The following is a 26,060-nucleotide window of genomic DNA, read 5'->3' on the forward strand; positions in this document are numbered from 1 at the left end:
GCGTAACAAATACTGACTGAAAAAGAGTTAAGCGATTATTCAAAACAAGCTTTTGGAACAGCAATGCAACAAGTTTAATTTGTGGACACCGAACAGTAGAGAACAGACGCCTCAACGCCTATCAACCATTTTAAGACAGATTAATATGATTATTAGATTGTATCAGAGTGTTTGCAGTCTGTGTCTTGAGGGCTGAAAATGGGTATGAGGGTGTTCCAGGGTGCTACAATGTGCTGTTATTGGATTTTAAAGATGATTTTAAGCAGATAATAAAATCCACATAAGACCTCTGCACTACAACCACGGATCACTCCATGAATGACATGATGGGATTCTGTTCATTCTGATATTACCAAAGGATACCAAAGAGACGAGAGAGGTCAAATATGAGTTAATCCAGAATTCATCTCAGGGATGTTGAGGATCCAGTGGTAGTAGCTTTAGCAGCAAATGAGATATGACGATACAATTAGCAGCATATGGTCTTCTCTGTTAACGTGCCGCTGACTCGTGACTGTATGACTGATGATTTAATGAATTGTAGTTGTTTATGTGCACTGGTATGAAGACGCGTCCTAGTTTTTGGGAGACTAGATATTTGATGTTCTATATTACTAGAAATACGGCTATCATGTCATCAAGTTATAATGACAGAACATGCTCATATTGGTAACATCTTGCAGGTCTAAAACATTTTTTTGAAACTTTTAAGAAGTGAAATTTTCTAGGAGTTCATCCTGATTGCCTGGAACCTCTTTAGTAATCATTAGTACGGACCGAATGTCTTTGGAAAGTCTGATTTGAATGAGCATTGACTAATGAAGACTAGATATCACACTTCCTTACTGATTGAGACCAAGTCCACTCATTTTTATCACGTGTGTGTGTATTTGTGCAACCCATGCACACACATACCTGATTTGTATTATGACCCACAGTATACTGGACTATAGGTGCAGTAAAAGCCTCATAATGCACGGTTATTCCCACAATGTGTTTTACACCCCTTTCCATTCAATACTATTATGGACTCCACTATTTCTCATGTATTGCTGATGTTTAACCCACAAGTGTGGTGCAGGTTATCACTGTGGCTGTTGCTGCATCTGGAAGCGTTCCCATGCAAGCCCGTGATCAACAACAGGATAAATCGGTTGTGCCGAAAGAACCGGCTTCACCCTCGAAAGCCGCCCCACATGGGTAAAAGTGCCGAGATCTGAAGAACCAGCATTTAATGTGGTCTGAAACTCAAAGGGGATGGTGTGTAATACATAAGTATGCAGCCAGAAGCGAGCCGTTCTTTGAACAGCACAGATGTCGCTGAGGGAGACACATGTGAAACTGGTGGCTGAGCACATTGTTGTGCAAAGGGGAACGCTGAATCTAATACGCATAGAGCGGAGACTATATGTCGCAGATAGACTCTCTAAACCCAGAGCTTGGTGTTATGGTCAAGAAAATGCACTTTTGAGTGAGAGAAGGCATGGTCTTTGTCTGTTTTCCAACTAATCATCAGGTCATACACGTTCTGAAGAGGTTTGGGCATGCTTTTGTCTCGTTGTCAATGAAGTCCGTTTTTGTTTGTATTGATTCCCAAGGACGAGCGGGCTCACTAAGGCGGAATCGCTGCCCTTGAATGATTCTCCAATTGGCTTAAAAGCAAAGCGAATGAATACACCTGGAAATAAACTGAATTTGTCTTTATCTGAAGTGAAGTGCTCTCCGTTGGTGTGGGGACCGCAGTCGCTTGTGACTGATTGTGAAAAAGGCGTCTTTATAGCAAATGTAGTAATTTGATTAGCGGCCTCTGCAGGCTCCTAAGTAGGCCTTTAGAGGAGGCACATCACTCTTCCAGGCCCATAGAGGCGAGAGCTCACACAGCAGCCGTGTTCCTTTGGAAACATTTCAATAAAGTTTCATTAATGTCAGCTCTATATTGTGGGCTCTCCTTTTTAGAGGCGAAGCCAATTTTCCGTCTGCCTAATCTGTTTGTTCGAGCCCAGCAGGGCTCAGGCTTCACAAGGGGGGCTTCAATGAATTGTGATCCGATTTGCGCTCTCTTTCTTGGAAACATGAAAGTACGTTATTGATAGTAACTGCATCGTGTCGACGGAGAAGCTGTGATCATGCTTGCTTAAATAAATGGCCTTGAGGGAGAGTTTCCAGCCAGTATGTTCTTTCTAGAAAAGCGTTGCCAAGTTATCTTAGGATGACTGCACACTGCACACACAGCGTTCATCCTATGTTTACTGACACAGATAATGTGGAAGAGCTATCAGCAGGAGTCAACATACTTAATGCGCGGCAGCTCGAAGATAAAACAAAGTGTCCCCTTATCTTTGGTCTTCTCTCACCCCTCTTGTTCAAAGTGGCTTTCTGTCCTCCCAATAGTGGCTTGCTTTCTTTTTTCTAACACAGCAATAGCAGCAAAAAAAAAAAAAAAAAAAAAAAAAAAAAAAAAAAGCCTTTTGAAATGCCTTAATGCAATTGAGCTGCTAAGCACTGAGTTGTATTAGGTTATCAGTGGCTGAAATCCCTCGTGGCGTTAGACATAAATCACACACGTCAGCCCTCTTTCCTTCTTTCTTTCTTTCTTTCTTTTTTTTTTTTTTTCTTCTCCCTGCGCTCTCATTCTACAGCCTGCTGACTTTTCTGGCAGACTCGGGGGGGGGGGGGGGGGGGGGGCTTCAACCTTGACTAGCCCGTGACGCATTCTATCCTTCCTGGACAAGCTATGACACTGTATCATATCCATGTCTGCACTCATTCAGCCAGAGTGAGATTAGTCTTTATTTCCATCTATGTATGTCTAAAGGTGTTTATCTGGTCATCGCCGGCTGAAATTCCCTGGCTGTTACATCGCATTTGCTTCTGGTTGTATAAGTGCCAACACTGGATATTTGGCTCGCTCGAGAATGCGGACAAAGAGAAATGTTGCAGCCTATTTCACAATTATTATTATTATTATTATTATTATTGCTACCAAATGTCTACTAAATTTCCACTAATGGAGTTTCTGAATCTTTCATTATTTTGCTCCTGATTATCTGACGAGGCAGCCCAGACACATTTCCTCTCCATTAAGAGTGTAGGCGATATATTCTCGCCTCTAATGGAAGTCTGAGGCCCAATCGAATTGCAATCCTTCAAGTCGCAGCATCGTCGAGCTCTGGCATCGGAGCCAAAATGGCAGGTGCCTGCTACAGTCTCCGCCTCTCCGCTAATGTGCCCACTCCGTTCCCACTGATTTGAAGTCCGCCTCATTGCCCGAGAGCTGCGGTGCATTTCAAGAAAAAGTCTGTTGCGAGCTGCCAGAGCTCTGGCAGGTGTAAGACATGGCCGACCTGGGATCTGAGCGGTGGAATGAAAGTAATTGAGAATGCTCTCTCTCTCTCTCTCTCTCTCTCTCTCTCTCTCTCTCTCTCTCTCTCTCTCTCTCTCTCTCTCTCTCTCTCTGCTGCACACCAGCTACCACGGAGACATGGCCTGAGCCTCTGAGGTGGCTTCGAGAGATTCATACAGGCTTACAGCGCGGCTTAGCAGAGACCTGATGTATATGGAGGCGCTGCAGTCTTGTGCTGAGGGGGGAGTTTTTGCTTTCATGACAAGTGTGGCTTGGCTGCAGTCCTGACACACCCCGGTATGCCACAAGGCAGATGGCGTGTCCCCAGGCGACGCTGCCGCTCTCCAGCACCCCTCCTGCTTGTTGAGTAGTCATTAGTACAACGGGACAGGAAGGACACATTGGAGCAATTTGGAAATATTAACCACCTCCTCCACCCAAACGTGAACTCGGCTGCAGGGCCTGGGTGATGGTGCCTTACAGAGACTGTCTGTCTGTTGATCTGGATAGTTGCTGTCCAAATTCAAAATCCCCAGATGCTCAGGGAGGATCTGTGTCGGCTAAAATTAATAACATTGCTGCCTGCTAATGAGTGACAATAGAATACTTAATAGTTGTACTCATTGCAGCTTTGTAAAAGTATGAATGTGACACACAGGGTGGAGCTGATAATGACCATGAAGCTGAGAAATTCCCCCTTGATAAAAATACACCTCCCACACACAAAACAACTCCTGTTAGTCACCTACATTACTGCAATGTTGAGCTATTTTGAAACACAAGTTCCCAAATAATTCTAAACGAAAGTGAAAAAGACAACATGAACAACTTATCTTTTGTTTTATTTTTTATTCAACAGTTGTCAGGCCGGGTAAATGGTTTGTCATCAGCTTAAACTTGCATTTTATGGGAAAAGAAAACGTGACTGTTCCTGCTGACTGGAACAGGAACATGAGCAAGGTGCTGAAAAGAGCTTTTACTGCCCAACTCTAGAGCTAAATAAACACACGCCTGTAAAATGTAAATCCTTTTTTTTTTTTTTTTTTTTTTCCCTCAGTGAAGCTGTTTGATGACAAGGCTTTGCAACCTTAATGTGGACACGGGGACCATAATTAAGTAATTCACATTGCAAGCAGCTGCAGATGTATTCTTTAAATCAGGCCGACTGAATTTGAAGTGAGAAATCTTGATTGCAGATACTTTATAATTGCATATTGTCTTGACACGTCTCAAACGGTATGTTTTAAGATTTTAAAACGATGAAAAATCTCCTTCCAAATACTGACTCAGCCTCTGCGGATGTAATTTTTAAAAGAGCAGCCAAGAGCCTCTTGTGACTGATTGCAGATTCCTGTTTTGCTTTTGAGAGCAACAGCAGGCCTATTAGTCTTTGATTTATCCAAAAAATGCACATACATTAAAGTTCGAGTGAAGTGTTTTACCTTATCTGCCCTCCAGTACCAAACTAAACTTTCCAAGCCATGACTATAAACCAATTATAGATAGCGAAGCTGTCGCATATCATGTTTGAGTCTTAAAACCCAAGCTTTAGTTTTTATCCATGATTGCATCCTTGCAATCAGAAGCTTTCATCACGCGCCCTGCCCTTTATTTGTCATACATTATGTCAACAGGAAAGGGAAAAAGGTGATGTCATATTTTTGGAGTGGCTCCACACATAACTCAATGTCTGCCATTATTTCCCTGAAACATGCCCAAACATCCTTTTGGCTCCCGAAGGTGCATGGAGGCGGTAGAAGTCTGATGGTGTGAGCTCTGCTGAAACCGAACCTGCTTAACCTCACTGTGGGCAAAAAAAAAATCTAAGCTGCTGCAGTCATCTTAAGCTGCTGGAGAGAATGTAAGATGCAGCATTTGGAGTGCTTCATCACATTTGCGGGCTACGCTCTCAGACCTTGTACCACTCCGCTACAGTTCGTGGACCACAGTCAAATGGGCACTGGCCTTCATCCCTCCATTTGGGTGATTCATATGTTGTTTTAGCGAGGGTTACTTATTCTTAGGTTTGGGTTGTGTTTGCAGTGAGTATATCTGAAGTGGGTTTTGGAACACGCTATGATGACTGTGGGCTGAGTTTCTATGTAACAAGGTGTGTGTGAGATGGTAATGATGACACTGTAGCTGTGGCGCATACTATGCTGGGTTATCAGGGACAGCAAAGATGTTGCTAATCTGATCGGTTGAATATTAATTTAACTTCTGAGTGAATTTTGTGTAATTCTGTGGCACTAAAACGAACCAGGAAAAAAAATGTTTGCATTGGATTTTCCGCCCTGCTTGAAATCGCAGAAGCAAAACATTTGAGGAACCCATAATTATGCTGTGGCAGAAAAAAAAAAAAAAAAAAAAAAAAAAAAAAAAGTCCTTGTTATTTTCCCCAAAACAGATGGAGAGGGAATATTGAAGAAGGTGGATTTGACACACAGCAGCTGATACAAAACACATCCGTAGTATTTACTTCCCTTGCTATTATATCTAATCCGTGTACAGTGGAGACGATTTGTGCCGGAATATACCAGCCAGCGTTGCTCTGTCGCTAAGCGGCTTACAATTTATCCCCAGTGAACTTTCTAGCATATAACACCTGGAAACTTTTCAAGACGTCTTTTTTTTATTTTTTTTTTTGATACTTGACCCCGATCAGTACTGTAAAAATGGCGGTGCTTTCCCAGCCGAAGAGAAATCCCACAGTTGTAAAGGTATGTCTGTACATTTGACTTTTGGCTTTCCCTGTTGTGTGTGTGTGTGTGTGTGTGTGTGTGTGTGTGTGTGTGTGTGTGTGTGTGTGTGTGTGTGTGTGTGTGTGTGTGTGTGTGTGTGTGTGTGTGTGTGTGTGTGTGTGTGTGTGTGTGTGTGTGTGTGTGTGTGTGTGTGTGTGCGCTGGCTCTCACGGGTGGCCTGCATATGGGGTTTGCTTCTGGGAAGTAAATCCATTTGTGAAGCTCCCTCTGTGGCGAAGATGGACAGTGGTTGTTCTCAGGGAAAGCGGGGCTAGGTGGAGGCAGGCACGAGCCTCGGTCCGCCTCCCGTCTGCCCCGCCCGACCCCGTCCACCAGATGAGTGATGAGCTCGTTTATAATGAGACCAAATCCCTTCCTCTTACACATGACTCATAGGGTGTAGTGCCAGTCGCGAGCGTGTTTACATGCTGGCTTAGGTGTACGCAGAAATGTCTCCAAGTAACAGAACAAGCCGTCGGTGCCCTTCTCCTCTGACCACTGATTGGCAGGACTAGACTGTCAGGAGCCACTACAGAGAAAAAAAAAAATCCCCCCCCCCGGTCACACCCTCTCCCTCATTATCCAATGGCCGTAGGGACGGATGGCTCAGATGGTCTTCTCCTTCCTTTCAAGAAAGTAGATCTCTACTTTCTTTAAAAGCGGTGCCCTGGTAGATGAAGCATTCAACATTTTCAAGAAAACAAATATCCCCCTAAGGCGCTATAGATGCGGACCGCTGCTCGGCTCCCTGAAGGTTTTCGAGCTGTATTTCTGGGTCCCAGGACGTCCACCTAATTGCCATCTTACTGCACAAAATGCTCAGCAAAAAGAGCAGGACTGCAATTAGCCGTGGCTCGCTGCCAGCCTCGGCATAAATCTGCCAGATTGTTTCTCCTAAGAAAGTTGAGCAGTTGTGGTCTCCTTTCCTCTTCTTTCTTTCCTCGTCTTTTTGAAACGCAGGCCTGTCGTATAATTAGGCAGACCAGCAGTAGCAGAGAGCGTGCTGTAAGAGCTAAAAGCTGAGGCATTGTGGTGATGTGCTGAGGCATACGGAGAAGGGGGGTATTTATGTATGCGTTCTTCCCCTTTATCTTCCGGTCTACCTCCCTGGATAGCACTTAGTCCTGTCCTGTCCTGGGCCTCAGCAGTTTTCTGTCTTGCAACTCTCCTGACACCTGTTGTATTGTTCAACAGAGTAGCACAATGAATTCCCCTCTTGATATTTGGCTTTTTTTTTTTTTTTTTCTCCTCCCCTCCATCTCACCTTCTTTCTTGTTTTTCTTTTATTGTGCAGCCCATTTTCCTTGAAGACTACGCGGACCCTTTCGACGCTGAGCAGGCCGGTGGAACTCAGACCAGTACGGAAAAGGTGACGACGGAGAACGATGGCTACATGGAGCCTTATGAGGCCCAGAAGATGATGGCAGGTAGATCAATTCAAATGTTTCTAATATCTCGATTTTGTGTCACCCAGCGGCCTCTGTCCGCCTTCACACCTTCAGTAATTGCAGGTTAAGGGACGAGAAAATGATTGTTTTCCTTTGCTGTGATTTCATATTGTTTATCCTAGTGGAGCACTAATTAGTATGCAGTGTGATTTTCGCCATATGTTTATTAATGAACCGGCTTGGATGGCCAAATGCCAATTTACATGACAGGTGCAGCGGAGCAAAAATTACCTGTGTGACATGAAATATGTCAAAACATCTTCAAAAGCAGAAACCTTGCCCCCAGAAATCATACAAGACCATAAGTGATTTGAAAAAAACCCCACCTCAGAGGTCAAATGAAAAGAGAGTAGTGCTTTGAAAATGTTTTTCTCTTGCTGAACTGTGTCCATGTGGAGACGGCCACTCGCTGGGATTTCCAGGAAGGGACAACAATAGCTATGTGCTAACATAAGAATTCAGCTGAACCACATTCTCCACACAGCTTTGTCACAGGGCACATTCACAGCAGTGACAAAGAATGAATGCAGAAAGAGAGGAGAGATGATGAATCAAGTGGAGAAAACATAAACATGTGGCGGCTGTTTTCCTCTCCTAAACAAACATTAGTACCAAGGAAAGGAATGTTACAAAAACAAATGTTAGTATGACTGTCAGACCTCAGATGGATGTTTCTGGAAATTGGATGAATACTAGATATCAATACTTTGAACTTTGATAAAATGACACGGTCATATCATCTGCAATATGCGGGTACCTCTTAACCCTCCCGCATATGATAGTGCACTCTTAAAGACACACACACACACACACACACACACACACACACACACACACACACACACACACACACACACACACACACACACACACACACACACACACACACACACACACACACACACACTTTTATTGCTCCCACAAAGGCAGGACATGAATGTCTCTGTCCCTCCGTTGCAATTTTCCTTTTAATGGGCCTCCAGACAATCTCTTGTTTTCATCGGTCTTACTGTTTTGACCTCTGGCCCAGTCAATGCCTCAGCTGAGTACAAAAAACTCAAGATTTATCGCCTCCCTCAGGTGGAGGAAGCGGTAAAGAAAGAAAAAAAAAACCCAGAAATCCGAGCAAGGCTTTTGTGGCACCAATTGAATCTTGAACCGATTCCAGGTTTTTCTTTTGCTTTTACTCGACACAGTTCTTCATCTGACTCTTATTGACAAACTAAACTGCGCTGGCAGCAATTGTCTGTCTTGAGTTTTTATTTTTTATTTTTGGTTGTTTATGATGCTCATGTCTTTGAACCCTGGAGTGGTGTTGTTTTCAGGCTCCCCCGCTTTTATCCATCATATCTATTGATTGCAACTTTTTTGTCTGCTGTTTTGACTGAGACGGCGGGGCGTCGTTTTAAATAGAGCTGTTGGCGGATATCTTTGGCTCTGCTGTCATCCTTTTAATATTCATACTCATCCTTGGACTTACTCCACGGATGAGTGGTTTCACAAGCACAAAATATTGCATTTAATTCAAACATGCTGGCACATAGCTAGAAGGACTGGCATTATTTGAGGAGGGTACATTTCACAATATTTGATATGTTCACCTGCAAACAGAGCAATTATGTGAAATGTCTTCAGAATAATTCTATCAAATGTGTGCAAGTACCTCAGATGGGCCATATTTATGAATGCGAGTTAGAATGTAATATGAGTCATGCTCATAGCACCCATAATACATAATAGAGATTGGAAAATCTAAAAGTATAATTATGAGTAACTGCACTGATAACCCAAATATTATGTTTCACTGGTTCATTTATTTGTAGTGCTGATTTCCTTTCAACATTTATGTATCCAGGCCAGAAATCCAGAGCATTAATGCTCATTTTCATCAATACTTCCTTCAAATACACACATTCACACCTGGATGCTGCCCAGTTCAGCCCCACCGGTGCAGTTGGGGGTTAAATGCCTTGCCCAAGGGTACCTCAATGGTGTAATGAGGGTCAGGAGGTGATCTTTCACATTCTCTCCCTGTGCAAGGCGTAAATACAGTATGCTGATGTGGATATAGAGTAATTGCAGCATCCCTCATTCTGACAGAGTATTGGTCAGGCAAAAATGCACACTCGGAACTTAGTTGGCCAAGAATGGAGAGAGAGGAACCATAGCATGGCTTGCTGCACTGAAGCAAAGTAAGGACCAAACCGATCATGTGATGCAAAGGGTGTGCATCTCTCTCTCTCTCTCTCTCTTTCTCATTCTGTCAGTATTGCTGTCTCTTTCTCCCACCGTACTTGAGTTTCCTTCAGCTCTCAGACTGCTACAGACTGCCGTAGATAGCCGTAGACTCAAACAGACCCTCCCCCGACACTTGCTTTCACAGATGGGTACAGATGGACACATAACTCCAAACAATCCAAAACAACAGAAACTTTTTCTATTTCTGGTTGTCGGAGCCAAGTTTTTAATTTACCACCAGCCCAAATTCACCTCCGTCTATAAAACGGTTAGTCTACCTCCCCCATAAAATGGCCTATAGCTGTCTAAACTTGCAAAATCCAAAGGTGTGTAACTGATAGTTTCGAAGTGTTTCCAATTAATTCTAAGAAGTAGACTGAAAATAAATCCGACTGCCTGACGTTTTTAGTTTGTCTTTGCGGACGACCTTTACGTTTCAAGTTACAACACAAGATTGACTTTAATCTGCCTGTCGGCTTGGAGCTCACTTAACAGACACACTTACAGACATTGCTGTGCCAATTAGTTTTTTTTAATTTTTTTTATCTCCAGATCAATCTCAGTAATTTAATACAACTACTCGGGATATTTATAATTTCCTACATGAGCGGGCTTGATATCAATCTTGCATATTAACTTGTGAAATCTCAGATTGAAGCTAATATTCCATGTTGTCAGATCCATTTGTGTGTCATAACCTCATGGACGTGGACATCTCAGATTAGTATCTTTTAGCTGAGTAATCACTTTAGGTTTTGCACTGCAGAGATGAGGGGATGACCAGACAGTAGGTACAGACAGCAATAGTGTGATAACCTGATTCCATGGATTTAACATTTTCCATAACCCTAATAATCCATAAATTTACAGATACTTATCCAGAGTTTGATTTAGGAATTGCAGTGATGGAGCGATATGGCATATAGTCTCTATATTTACATTTGATTGCTGCTGTAGGTTACTAGAAATCTTTTGAATGCAAATATTTTCTTCCAAAACCTAAATGTTGATTAGCTCAGTTGGTACAATGATGCAGCAGGAGGCACAGGTTCTTCCTGTACAAACCTCTGAATAGCAAGTATGAGGTCAGTCTGTACTCGTATACTGATTAGAAAAGGCTTGTCACATTCCTGCACTCTCTCCCTTCCATTTTGCATTTTATGAGCCATTCGTTCACTGAGTCTCATGAGTTAAACAACCTGATTGATTATTAGGCTTTAGCATCTATTCACTGCAAATAATACGATCTGTACGCCACAGGAAGGCCATTCATTTCTCTATAGATAATAAAAGGCTTGTTGCACAAGGAAATCCAGTGGCCTTAAACCGCCAATCACATGTCTGCGTGTCCTACTTCTGCTGCTGATGTCATTCCATTCACTGAAGTATGTAAGAAGCTCTTTATAGTCTTTCAAGGCTACTTATCCTCTTTTAGTTTATCGTCTACAACAGGGTCAATGAATTTCAAGGCACACTGTGTAGTTGAAAGATTACAGACCCAAATGATAGCGCTGCAAAGATGCAGCAACGGTGTTTCTCAAAGGAGACTATTATGGGTGGACCTCAGACCCTCTAGGGGGGTCTGGGGGCATTGAAATGGGCCATTCTACATACTGAGGAGGCTATGCTTTTATACTTTTGGTACTTTCAGTATATTTTGGAACTAATACTTTTATACTTTCACTCAAGTTACATTTTGAATGAGCTCCAGTGAATAATTTAATCTCGAACACATTGGTTGTATATATATATATATATATATATATATATATATATATATATATATATATATATATATATATATATATGAATATATATATATAAATGGTGACGACACAGCAAAAAAGTCACACTCACAAAGCATTGGTAAATAACACATGTTTCAAGACAGGTTGGGTGGGTTGACAACTTCCCCACAGACCAGGCACTGAGGACAGTTGACCCGTTTAACAGTCGCACTGGGATGTAGGGGCCCCATCACCCCTCTATGGAAGAGAGGGTGCTTTGACCACAAAGGTCACGTTGGTGCTGTAAAGCTGACACGGCCAGAGTCTCCAGCAGCTTTCACTTTTCCGGACAGGATCAGCCAGCCCACCTGTTGAGAAGTGGAAAATATTTTTGGTTCATTATTCACTATGGCTCCACTCACAGCGGGTAAAATTCAAAGTGACCAATTAAGCGCCTTGATTTATTAATAAAAATCCAAAAGGTCACATGTTTTCTCAAGAAGTGTACAGTTAAATCATGTTGAAACCAGATGTGCTATTTTGAAGATACAATTATAATTCCTTGATTACACCATATTCACACCTTAGACACACAAACACACACACACACATCCAGCCACATAGTGGGAGGTGTGGCATGTAAGGCCTGAGGCGAAAAGTGACACAGCCGTTTACATAACAGAGTGTGTGCTCCCGCCGTTTTTTGTGTGTATGTAGGTGTGTGTTTGTTTGCACTCACACTGTCGTCCATGTGTACTTGACTGTGTGTGTGTGTGTGTGTGTGTGTGTGTGTGTGTGTGTGTGTGTGTGTGTGTGTGTGTGTGTGTGTGTGTGTGTGTGTGTGTGTGTGTGTGTGTGTGTGTGTGTGTGTGTGTGTGTGTGTGTGTGTGTGTGAACTGAAGTGGCTGGTGCTCATGCCCCTGCGTTTGTGTGTGTGTGTGCACATTTCTCTCTCTCCCAAGAGCCATCCTTAGTGAGGTTGAACCGACTGATTTATGGGCCTGCTGGAGGGGCATGTCACGACTTCCTTAACCTGAAAAGCCGGACCCACCCCCGCGTAATCTGCTCCACACACCATAACTGCCGGTCGAGGCTCCACCTGCAGTTATGTGAAGACATGTGCACAGCCACTCTGTCTTTACAACATTTCCTGCATGTGCTCCCAGAGCGCCCGAGAATGTCATTCATGTCTACACGCGTCGGTGACTACATGTGCTATCCATGTAAATCTGTAGAGTGTGTGTGTGTGTGTGTGTCAGCCTGGGAGAGGACATTTCCCCCTTTTATTATCAGCTGGTATTTTGGCATGTTGAGTTAGTGTATTGAAAGTGTATATCTTGTATGTGTTTTTTTTTGTATTGTGAATGTGTGCAATGTCCTAGCAGATTTCACATTCGCACATAATCTTTTTTGTCTGTACCTTTTGTCTCTTTCACACATAGAAATAGGCCCAGATATATTCACACAACCCTTACACACACACATACATACACCTACACACACACACACACACACACACACACCCACACACCTCAGCTGTCAGCATGGCAATTCCCCGCATACCTCCACACAAGTAGCAGCACCTACTCACAAAAGGAAGCATCGGAAGAAAAAGCTTGAATCAACTTTTGCGACGTTACTTAATCCGCTCGACTTGACTCCCACACACATTGTTGAAGCTGTTCGGACTTGTTACACTGACAAGCATAATGGGCTGGCCTAGTTAATGCGCGGCAGCATGCGTCAAGGCATTTCTCAATAAACCCGCTCCTCTCGTCGTCATACTCCCCATTCAGTCAGCGAGCCAGACAGGAAGGCACACGACCATGTGAGAGATTTCCCACAGTGCGGAGGAGGCCTGTTGTGCAAACAGCACGCATGACCGAGCTCTCCCAAACAAACGCACTGCAGTCCAGTCCACCTTCAAGTCCTCAAACCACAGCCTCGCCACAGCATCTAAAGTGTGTGTTGAGATGTGTGAACATGCCTGTTTGGTATCGGACAGAAATAACCCCTCCGGTGTGAAATACTTTACGCCAGTGGTGAATTTATTACACGCACTGTCAAAAGTTGTAACCTCAATTTGTCCTCATCCCATCTTTTAAGGTCTCGCTCAGTCCTTTAGCAGCAGTAAGGTTGTGCAACAGGGCCCAAAATGTTCCCGGTGGGCGGGAGCCTTGATGTTTTCCATAATAGTTGACTCACGGTAGATGCGTGTTCGCCATTTCTCTCTTTCTCTCCGTCTGAGAAATGTGCTGGGAAATGTCTCGAGGCACTGGCACCTCCTGCACCGCACTCCCAATGATGTGGAGAGTAGCGTTCAGTGCCAAGAGATGAGTCATTAGCAACCGAGTTGATTATTTCAATTACTCATGATAGTGTGGTGCTAAGCCTCCTGTTGGCTCCAAAGCACAAATGCCAGGAACATTACTAGTTTGGCACGGCCCGAGTGGGTGAGAGAACACGTACAGAGGTGGGGACACCCAAAGAGGGAGGACCAAGGGGGAAGAGAAAGGGAAAGTATTACCGTAAAACCAAAAGAGAGAGGAAAAGAGAACCATCAGAAAGACTGACCTGAGACAAAAAACAGAAAAGTAAAGAGAGCCAGAGGCAGAGACAGCGGGAACAAATTCATGTTACAGCACCCGTGGGTTAGTTTATGGGGACAAGTCGAGAGTAAAGGATGGAGGCATGGTGTGCTGAATGGTTTCCATCTCCTCCTCACTCGCTTACTCACACAGAAGAGTGACAACTCACCCCAGGCGACTGCAGGTACATGTGGTGCTACATTTCTTGGCCTGTAACCCTGCTTTTATTGCCCAGAGCTGTGACTCAAGGCGTATCCGGAGCATGCACTCACAGTTTTTTTTGTTTTCTTTTTGCTATTCTTGAAGTCTGTGCCATTAGTACCTCTAAATTTGGTTTAATGACTTGTTAGTACAGCAAACAATAATTGTGCAGTTATCCTCTCATCTCTGGTTTTGTTTACTTTTCCATCACATCTGCCTTGGTGCATTTTAAGAGTACCTTAATTACCTCGGCAACACATTCATGCATTACTCTAGTTTATTATAGGCAGCTTTAAATAAACACGGCCTGCGAGGCCAGTAGCTGAAACCTGGACAGTGAAGTGAATAACCCACTCTTTCCTCTCGCGCCTCACAACATCCACCTTTTTAAGTGTATTTGCGTCTTGCGATCAGTTCGCAGCTGCTCTTTTTCCAGCTCAAATGATGCTTTGCTAAAAATGACACCCGTGTTCCATCTTGTCTGTAACTGGCCACAGACAATGCTAGAGACATGACATTTATGTAGTTTCTTTCATAATGTGAATGTAATATAGGACATGCAGTGGCACGTACAATGCTGAGAATTCAGGAAAAAACTTGATTTAAATAATAAAACCGTAAAGTATTTATAATGAGTTTGCACAAGATGTGGGAGTAGTTTCCATTCAGGAATTGTGTTTCAAGGTCATCAAGGGCACTGACACACAAAGCATTTGAATTCACAGCATTCTCCAAACTGACGGACTTGAAATTGCTAAATAGCTTAAAGAAATGAAACTGAAAATGTAATTTATTAGCTGTAAGAAAAAATGCAAGATTAGCAAGGCAGCTACGCAAGTAATAGCCTCACAGTAGGATTTACAGTATATTTACCTCATGGGTTTGGGTTGTATTCAAGATTTGTCGATAGATGCAATGTGTGTGATGATCACTTTTGTTTACTCAGTTGGGTGATGAGCCATGTCAGGGCCCCAGAAGAAATAAATTATAAGTTATGGCCATAAAGTTGCTACAATAAGTTCTCTAATCGATGACCTAAGACACCCTGAGACACAGCAGGTTATCAATGATGGCGATCGCAAGATTTGTTATCTGATTTGTACCTTTAGCCTCCTTTTTAGGTAAAAAAACCACGGCCCCAAATTTACAAATAGTTCCATAGCGTCAATAATGTTATTTTTAAGATGTTCTATTAATTCCAGGATGTTCACTTATTAACAGAAAACCGTCCACTGTTCCAGCCCGCTCCCTGACTAGTCATGTCTATGCCCCATTCGGTGGTTGCCAGATTTTTGTCAGAGGCCTGCTACCCACTTGTCACATCTACATGATCCCATGAGAAATGACTGACAGTTATTACACACTGATCTGACAGGGTGGTACTGAGTATTACAAAACCAACGCTCCCCAGTGTCAGAGCTGGTGTCAGGTGGTCCTTTTTCTTTTTTGGCTTGGTGCTATTGTTGGACTGGATATTATTTTAAGGTTTAGAAAAAATGCTGTTGTCAACAAAATGAACAGTGTAATGAAGCAGAGCCGGAGAACAGAACAATAACGAGATCCCTCTGGAGTTATCCACAACTTTTAGAGTGGGGCTGCAGTTTGGTTTAGCTTGTTTGTAAGAAAGCTTCATTGTGTTAGCAAATTATGATTTATATCAAGACTCGAGGTGCCATGATTTATGATGTATTTAGCCGTTCGTTGTGGCAGGCAGGCCAAACAGAGGAAAGTCTATACTTTGTACAGCAGAGTGTACAGCATAGTTTTGCGGACTGCCATTTCAAAAAATCTGTGTGGATGAATAAAAAATTGCGGTCGCTATTGCTAGTAGGTTGTCTATATATAAATAGCGAGGTTTATGCAGGTGGTACCAAAAAAGCACAGGGTTCTATCCACAGCTTTTGCTAATGGAGAACAAAAAAAAATAGCAGGTCGAGTTGAGTAGAGCTGTGCCATACCACGCAGTGGAAATGCGGCATAACACTTAACCTAAATGGGCACATTTTTCCTGTTTTCCTTGGTTTAAACTAGTGACTCAGCAGCACATCTCACCTCATTATATGTTTTTTGTGGGAGGAACTGAAAAACAGTCATGACCTTTCAAAGAACCATGTGTAGACTTGGTGTAATTGCTCTACTGCCGTATGTAGAAGCACCAATATCCTCTTCAGAGAAAAAGAGGTGTAATTTTTCTGTGAGGCTCAGTGGCCAGAACAAGAAAAATGAGGTTGTACTGAGCTGTGTAACTGGACTGGCTGCAAACCATTTCCTGGCTAAACTGATGGTTTAAAAATCGTTCCATGTGTTTTAAGGACTTTGACACAGACATACAGTGTACGGGGTTATGGCTGTGTGTGTTTGTGTGTCTGGCCAACTGTATAGCGGCAACGAAAGGTCATTTGGAGAAGCTGAAGAGCGGATGGTTCAGGAGGTGGGAGGAGAGGGAAAGAGCAGAAAGACTGATGACCTATTGATGAAATGAGAAATCTCCAGCTCCAGCCTGATAACCTTCCTCCCCCTCACTTAGTGATGAATGCTTCCTAGCACTGTAGCTAACACTTCTCACATATGACTCCGGTATGACATTTCCACTAGATATTGTCACATGCAGTTCTGATTGGAGTACATCATTACATGTGCCGGTATTTTTAGTAAAATGTTATACATCTTAAAAAAAACCAAAACTTTTTAAGGGTTCGCAAAGGACATCATAGCCACAACTGCATCACCACAGGGTTTCACTCATTTGGCACATAATACAGCCTAAAAGTTACTAAAACTAATTTGGTCAGGTGGTTTCCAATTTTAATCAAAACATGATGAAGTTCTAATTCGACCAACATCACAAGTTTATAACCGCTGGATCCCGGAGCCAAGCAGGTTGGTTTGATAGAAATTAAGGAGGCTGTGTGATTTCCACAATGTAAAATCTGTATATATTTCTTCTTTATTCTTTAAAAACCAGGAGAAGACGTGAGCATACTTGCTTCTCACATATTTGTCCGCAGTTAAGCAACCTTTGCAAGCAGTTTAACAACATCGTCACCATTCTCTCTATGATCAGGATACTTTGGGTTTTGATTTTTTTTTTTCCAATAAAGTAGCTGAGTGCACACATGGAACACACAGACACAAACCAAAGAAGCAGAACTGGATGAGGAAGTGGTGCGTCCTGGAAGGAGCATTCCTGCTGGCCTCCGATATCCAGCTGTGCCAGGCTGTGCCAAGCCAAGGATGGATAGGATGGCAGACCCGCTATCCATCCGTCACAGCTGAGTAGGAAGGGAGGGGGTTGGAGCACAGTGGGGGGATGGGGTGGGGTGGGGTAGGGGGAGGGGGGGACTGGGCAGCCGCTCTGGCGCAGGTTGAAGGTGCTGAAGTCATTCATTTTTTAAGGTAAGATTAATGACACCATTAATCCATGTCTGGGCCACTGCAGAGGAGGACAGGGCAGAATTCATACCCACTGCTGGCTACTCAGAGCCCGCAGCGCACACACACACACACACACACACACACACACACACACACACACACACACACACACACACACACACACACACACGCATGAGGTCTGTTAATACGCGCACACACACACACATTCACAGATTGAGCCGTATACAGCTGCTGTTGCACACAGACACACTTTGGGGTCATTTGATAAGTCGAGTATCCATTTGGCGTAAAGTGGGGATGGAACTTAAAGCTGCAGCTTGTATCTTTGTTGCAGGCAGTTACTTGATGGGGGTTATTGGTCCGATTTTACTGGCTGCTGAGAGAGAGAGAGAGACAGAGAGACAGAGAGAGACAGAGAGAGAGAGGCTGAGCAATGGCGATAGAATGACAGACTTGGTGAATTAGTAATAAACAGGGACATGGCTGGCACCAATCTGATTGCAGGGCTGTGTTTTTTTTTTTTTTCTGCGGTGGCTACAGTCAAGCTGGAGAGGAAATCTGGCCTGTTGACACTCTGCTGCGACAGACAGAGAGCTTTTTTAGGTGTGAGTGTGTGAAAGTGGGCGGCCAGCACTCTGCAGCTGTTGAAGGACAAGACAGGAACAGATGGGCACCAAAAAATATAACGGGGACACAAATGCTACAATCCACTGAAACCAGTACAAGTAGTGTGCTGGTACGTTTAGTAGTGTGTGAGAACAAGTCACAAACATGCTACATTCAATTTGTTTTAAGTTGTCTCGGCAATCGTACGTGCAGATCCAACGGCAGGATTTTGCGTCTCTACATCAGTAAACTGTACTTTTCTCAAAAATAAAGCAAAAGAAATCTTGTCCATTGCACCATTGTGATTAAATTCTGTACGTTATCTTAGAGGGGAGATAAGTCCAGTCTTGGAGCATGTGTTGGAGTAGACCTCTTCTGTAACCTTATGTTTCGGGCTGTGCTCATTTGCAGTCTAAGTGCATCAGGATCAGCATCTCCCGATTCACCTTGTCCTTTTATTGTTTGACGAGGCTTTTAAAACATAACCCAGGACTGACATCCTCTCTCATGCTTGTTTTGTGTGTGTGTGTGTGAGAAAGAAAGGTTAAAGGGCAGAAAGGAAGAGTGGGAAGACATTCGGTACATAAACATTCACACAAGAAAATCCGGTTACTCATTGAAACCAGGTTACAAAGCAGTGATTGAGAGAAGACGATGCTTTCTGTCTCGGTCAGTGGTTGAAACAAACATATTGATTTGTAGAGGCGGAAGCTAGTTTCAGTCCGACTTTGGATGGAATGCTTTTAAACCCGAGGATGCCCTGCCTTGTCCCAATCTCTCCTTTGCCGCTCTGCTACTTTTACACGTAAAAAGCTAATTAGAAACTTGGTTATACATGACCAAGAAATCCGAAAGGAAGCCAACTGTAAAACCATTACTCTATGTAAACACGCCGACAGTGAAACTGTGTGTGTGTGTGTGCGTGTGTGTGTGTGCGTGTGTGTGTGTGTGAGGTTGGTATCTCAAATTAAGAAATGTGAAACGATGCAGCAAATTTCAACAAATGTGATCCTCAATAGAGCAGACCTATTTTGTTAAAGATGTTAAGTCCTAACAAATTGAAAACCGAAATAGTGACGTTTGCAGACAAAAGATGCCTCAATATCTGTTTGCCAGGATTAACAGTCTATTTGTAGCTCAAACTTCAGCTTTTGGTAGAATGGAAACAGGTAACGTCTGTGTCTGTGTCTTGTGATCCGCGGAGAGCAGCCTGTAACTGCTGCTGCAGTGTGAGTAATATCAGAGGTGGAAGCCTGTTGACAACAGTGTTGGATGAGGAGGGTTTGCAGAGCCAGCACACAGGGAGGAAGCCGTCATCTTTAACCAGCATTCTCACCACAGAACTTGTCTGTATTTGTTTTTCTCTCTCCATCTCTTGAATGTACCCTCTTGACATTTTCTCTTTTCTCACGCTCTGTCTATCTCTGTACGTTTTGTTCTGTTTATCCCACTCCTTTTTTTTTTTTTTTTTTTTTTTTTGTCTTTTCATATATTTATTTGACATTTCTTTTGTACTCTTATCTGCCCACTTCCTCTTGTCTTCATCCATTTCATATATATTGAATCTCCTTTTCCCTCTCTGCCTGCATCTGTCTCTCTCCACTGGGTTTTCTGGTCCCCTCTATCAGTCTAGCCAGGAAGCAATAGTATGGGACATTCCTGTTTTCGCTGTGATAGACTATGGACTAAGCTCTTTTTATAGGAGCCTTGTTGTCTTAAAAACCCCGGGGGTCTTTTTTTTTTTTCTCTCTCCGGGAACCAATTTATTGGTGACATTTATTCAGGATTGACCTTCTCTGGGTTTGTCTTCCAGAAAACACACCAGCATTATCTCTCCTCGCAGGGTAATCCCACCGTTATTGTAGCTTGATTTAAACATTTACCCTTTTCCTTTTTTTTTTCTTTCATGTCTGTCGACATCTCTGAGCTACAATGAGCACACATGTTCTATATCAATTAATGCATTCACACCCAAACTGTAATTTTCACTCCAGTGCCTCTGCTTGCTCACAAGCACACGCTCTCTGCGCTCCCTCCTTCTTCACAGTTATAAAGGAATGCCGTGCTTAAACTTGAGGGGGCTAATTAATTAAAATAGTGAACCAGCACCATAAAGGCACAAGGGAGATTATAACCTTATCAGAGCATGTCGAGTGTGCTTTCCAAGATTCGAGATCCAATTAGCCAGATGGATGGTTACAGCATAAAACACTCTCCTGTGTGTTCCATTCCAAGTGGCGTACTCTGAGCCTGACACTGAGCCAATCATGATGTTTTTGCCTCTGCCAAAATAGTAATACTTTAAACATTCAAATTAATAACTTTCCAGGAAGCAGGGTAGGAGAATAGAAAGAAGTTTGCAAATGATCTGTGTATTATTAGTCTAACACTTGAGCACGTAAGAGCGGCCTTGAGAACGTCGGCATTAATCACCGTTGCTTCGACGAATATAAAACAGATATTCTTCACTCAGGCAATCTGTGACCTTTTCCCCCTCATTACTTATTCCATCAAGAGGATAATTACTCAACGGACAGGCTGATATTTTCGCTGGCAGGAAAAATACAGATGTGCGTAGATCTTATATTTGGCTACCTGCGTCTCCATCTCTCTATCTCCCCCTCGTTCTCCAGCCCTTCTGTCTTTGTTTGCACCACATCTTATCAATCACAAAGTGTGATCGGCGGTGCGATGAGGCGAGGCGCCGGGCCTTGCCTTGGGGCCCGGCTGGTGGGTTCGGGTTGTAATGGGTTGGTGCAGCCTGTTAATTTGATCCGGTGTGTGGCTGAGGAGCCTCATTAGGGACAGCAGCTCACAAAGGGACACCAGGCCCTCCATCACCACCAGGAGACCTCTGGCAGGAGCGAAATGGGATGGAGGCAAGGGGGAAAGGAAGGAAATGGAGGGGAAAGGGAGATCGTTTGGAGAGAGAGAGAGTGAAAATGAAGGTGAAAACACTACGGCTCTGTCAGCGCCGGAGAAGCATGGGTCAGTGGAGAAGGGAATGGGGACCGAGAGGAAGAGAGCACCAGGAAACTATCAACAGTAGACCATGAGTCGGCATATATCCTTTCATAGTGTAGTTTATCGTTTTTTCCCCCCCCCGAATAGTTCTCCTACCATTTTAGATTGGCATAAATCTTTTGATATGAAAGTCAGAAAGTATAGTCAAGGCTGTCATTAATCCACTATTTTTAATTTTCTTTTTTCGAATGCATCGCCGGTACAGAGAGCGAGCAGGGAGATTGAGAAAATTTGTGACAGGGGGACGAAAAACAGCACAGGAACGCTATTACCGGTCGACCAGAATGAAAAAGAAGACAGGGGTGGAGAGAGGGGGGGGGGGGGAGAAGGAGCGGAGAAACAAATAAAAGGACAGAGGGAGCAAAGAAGCAGAGAATGAGATAGTTCAGCGAGAGAGAGAGAGTGAGAGAGTGGTTCATTTCCATTCCGGCTTTACATTTTTCTCGCCCTGCTGCGTGGATCGGTGTGGTCCCACTCACGGTAGCACTGAGGGGGAGATGAGATGCAGCCACGGACGGAGCGAATTATTAATGTAAAAAAAAAAAAATCTCCTCCACTGAATCCAATAAGTTGCCTATGATTTGGCTGTCAGAAAAGATTGTTGGGGCTGGATAAGGGAAACGTGGTATAATATAGATGATGTGGCGCCCGTGAGTTCTCCTCCCTGGGTAATTGACTCGTGCACAGTATTGACTTTCTGGCCATGGTGATTAAGGGGAGTCCGGTCCAGACTGGAGCCCTGAGTCCGGCCCCCTCGGAGTGGTCACTGGACCTCACAGCGAGCCTATCCTGGGTGACCTTTTGACCAGAGCATGGAGCGGTGGTTAACCTCCAGCTCAGTGATCTGGAAATACTGATCGCTGTATTGATGTGGAACCGTGAGTGCTGAGAGCTACTCGAGGGCTGGCTGGACTGCTGCTTTTTTTTCTTCTTCTGCTGTTCTGTTGCTTCTTTTGCTGTCTTGCTCTGTCTTTCTCTTCCACTTGCTGTCTGTATGGAATCCAGGCTTCAAAAATAATTGGCTGATTTGGAAAAAGAAGACACATCTCTTAGGTTTGGGTAGTTTGATATATTTCTGCCCCAAATCATTTTTTGTTGCTTGATTGATTTCCCTCTGACAAGTCTTAAGAGTCATAAGTCATACTGTTATTCCCATTCAGCTGTGGAGGGATGTTTTTTATTCTGAAAACCAATTTGTTTCCCAGTGGACGAACAGCCAGCAGGTTGAGTTATTTTATGCTTGGCTTCGCTTTCCGTACATGTTCTGCCTTCATGCACAATTTGAAATCTGGAAGGTGCACACATGGCTCACCTGTAAGTGTTGGCGGCGTACTAATGAAGAGAAGATGTGATTAAGGCCGAGAGAAACCGCTTTTTTTTTAAAGAGCAATGATGAGAAAATGGATACCAGCTTACCTGTAAAAATTTAAATTAAAAAAGCAATGAAATAGTATGATCTACCAGAGACACTGAAGAGTTATTACACCTGTTTGAATGATGCAATCTCCTCCCACACTGTTAATGTGTAATTAACATAGCACTTGTTGAAAGAAATTCACTGATTCATGTGTTGTTTTGTCGACCTTTTTAGGGAATTTGTGTAAAACGTATTGCAGACTTTGATGAAGACATAACATTTCTTATTCTTTCACTACCTCTGTCTCTGTCTCTGCCTCTGCCTCTTTCTTTCTCCATCCTCTCCCAACTGTCAGTCTCAGTGCATCAGGGGTGAGTCACGCCTGGAATGACATGGTGGATGGTCTGAACTTAAAGCACAGAGGGAGATGGTGAGAGACAGAAAGACAGATAAACAAAATATGGGGTATGGAGTGTGAAGGTACCTAAGAGAAACCCAGCAGCAAGGTGACCTCTGTTGTTATGGGACTTCAGGGGGTTACCACAGGGGATGAAGCACCGGCTGCCCGTCCAGACCCTGGAGCCTCTGTGGTGGACGGTTAGGCTTTTTGATTGCACTGGTTCATGCCGTCTGAATACAGAACCAGTATTGATTTTAACAGGGAATAGACAACCTAGAAGGACAGTGGCCCATCGCTTTCACAATATACAGGTTTTGTTTTTTTAGTCACCTGATATGTCACAACAGGCTGGTCACTTTTACTGTTTTGTAAAAAAATAAGAAATAGAAAACAGAGTTAGTGTTAAGTAATGTTGCCTACATTCGTGAATCATATTTTGTATCAATTTGTGACAATATCGCAGCACTATAGATCTTAAGAAACACAGTACTTACAGATTTTCTTTTTTATTTGCAGTATGGTAATGCCGGTTTAAAATAATGTTTTGTCAGCATCAAGTGTTTATAGTTAGGCGCCAAAGTTCATTTTTGAACTCAAAAGTAGTAGTTTGTTTTTTTAACAAAACAAGTACTTTACTTGAGATCGGTCTTGAAGGTCTTGTCTTTTTATTATTTCATTTTTCAATTATTTATGTGTCTCACACAAACATACATTTCAAAAAGCCAAGCTGCATTCCACTGTGACTTTGTGTAATTTGTAGTTTGGATGCAAAATTACATCAGTCTGACATTCGACAAGCATGCGTCCTTGTTCAACCAGCCAGACATGTCATCTGTGGTCTGACTCATCATCTGAAGAAGCATGGCACCCTGTCACTTTACTGTAGGCTAGCCGCTGAGCAAGCACGGCTCAATACACACACACACACGCACACACACGCACACACGCGCACACACTTGATTTCCAGCATTTCTTTTCATCGCTTGGCTTCACTTGCTGTGAGTTATTGACACTTGTGGCTGAGTAATCAGGTCCATAAATACAGCCACAGAAGATCTGAGTCACATAAATAATTGCATTTGTTTGTGTTCTCAGAAACACTAATACCTAATACACTAATCTGTCACCGTGGACTATTTTTAGAAGACGTGAAGGTTGACCGTCAGCGAGCAAGATTTGACTCATGCATATCAACCTGATGGAGAATGAGTTCAGTATTTAAGCCTTATCTGACCATGTATCATGTTTTTATCTGAAAATAACTTGATGAGGTCATATAGTGATGATTTGAACATTAACCTGCTGTTCACCTATACAGATATGTTTAGGGGCTTTCAGCTTTTGAATCAGAACCTAACACTAGAAAAACCCAGAAAATAACTGGAAAGTTTCTAAACTAAGTTCAGCATCTGAACACCCTCCAATCTGCTGCTACATAAAATGTGCTGACAAGGACAACTGGGGCAAATCCAATATTAGATGGATGTAGCAAAGACACAGACACACATGGTTATGTAGATGTAGTTATGCACCACTGAATACTAAATATTTGTCTAAAATATTTGAATTCAAAATGAAGATACAATCTAGTTTTCCCAAAAGAGATTTTTTTTTTATTTTTTTTTAATATAACATTACTTTGAGAGAGCTTGCTTCTCTCCAACAACACCCACAGACATGCACAAACTATCAAATGTGGAATGCTACATTCCTGCATTAAAGGCAAAGCATATTTGTATTGAGCACTGTCAGCCTGTTTTACATTTGGACTTGTGCTTGACTCAGTCACAGGTCGCTCTGACAAGCATCTAAAGCGTTGGGGGTGGAGGAGTACAAGTGAGGAGATTGGCAACAACTATCGTAAAATCTCAACTGGTGACATTTCCGCTTTATAGGCCTCTCTGACAGCCACAGGAAACCTTCCATCCTGTTAGGAGCGGCTTAACGCCGGAGCCAGTCACCTCACCGGTCAGCTAGAACCAAAGAGACACATCGAGTGCATCATGTGTGGTAAAAAAAATGACATCCAGTGCACAAGCATCAATTTGCATGTACACACATCAGTGTATTTTCGGTAATGACTGCAGACAAGACGGCTGACGACATGTCTGCATGTCGATGCATATTGTCTTTTTTTCACATATGTTGGGGTCTCCGTAATGACTACTGACAGCATGTGACCGTCTGTTTCTGGCTTGTCCCCTATGCACAGAGGAAGGAAACCTCTTCTGTGTGCGGTTCTCTGCAGGCAGTAATATGATTATCAGGCCTCAGAGCTCATTAAGCCCCAGCAGATGTGGCAGATGAAGAGATGTGTCGCTTTCACGAGACAGCAGGTGAATAACAGAGGCGAGTGCTCTGTGTTGTTGTTGTGGTGATGACAGTACTGGTCTGTACGTAGCATCTTTGTCTGTGTGCATAACTGTGGGTGATGCCAGTCCTTGTTTCCCATCCCAACGTATAACTATAATAAGAAAATAGCTTTTAAAAAATGTTTAAATGTCCATTTTATCTGCTTCGTAGTATTTTTTTTTTTTACAATAACAGCTGGTGAAATTCAACGCTTCAAGTCTTTCAGAGATTCATTACACCAGTTTCGGGATTTAAATCTAAAAAAGAGCAAACTTTTGCACACAAGCAGGTTAACAGGTGTGTAGACGATGCATAACATTAAACTCCTCCACACTGTCTTCTTCACCTGCATTCAGAGATATTTAGTGACAATGTTTCGTTACATAGACATTCATCAGGTATTCCCTTTTCTTTCCCCTTTTTTATTTACATGCTGGAATTTCTGGTGCTAATTAAACAGGGGAACCTTCATCTGAGCAGACAACAAATCATTACATACAACCCAATATATATAGCGTCAGTCTTATTCGGACACGATATTCCTTTTTTCGGACTCGGCTCTCTTAAGTACAAATGGGAACATTAACAAAATATACGCAATTATCAGAATAAAGGTGCTTGAAAGTTATCTGGTATCGG

The 26,060-nt window shown here is 43.0% G+C and overlaps 1 protein-coding gene across 2 annotated transcripts in view; it reads left to right on the forward strand.

Annotated features, from left to right (window-relative positions):
• zgc:158464 (uncharacterized protein LOC791139 homolog) overlaps positions 1 to 26,060 on the forward strand; it is a 93,008-nt gene that overhangs the window by 9,225 nt on the left and 57,723 nt on the right. For both annotated transcript variants that reach the window (XM_054612732.1, XM_054612742.1), the window contains exon 2: positions 7,379 to 7,511. In XM_054612732.1, the coding sequence (XP_054468707.1) occupies positions 7,379 to 7,511 (133 nt within the window). The remainder of the gene's footprint in view (positions 1 to 7,378; positions 7,512 to 26,060) is intronic.

Source organism: Anoplopoma fimbria, chromosome 2 (assembly GCF_027596085.1).
Source record: "Anoplopoma fimbria isolate UVic2021 breed Golden Eagle Sablefish chromosome 2, Afim_UVic_2022, whole genome shotgun sequence".
NCBI lineage: Eukaryota > Metazoa > Chordata > Actinopteri > Perciformes > Anoplopomatidae > Anoplopoma > Anoplopoma fimbria.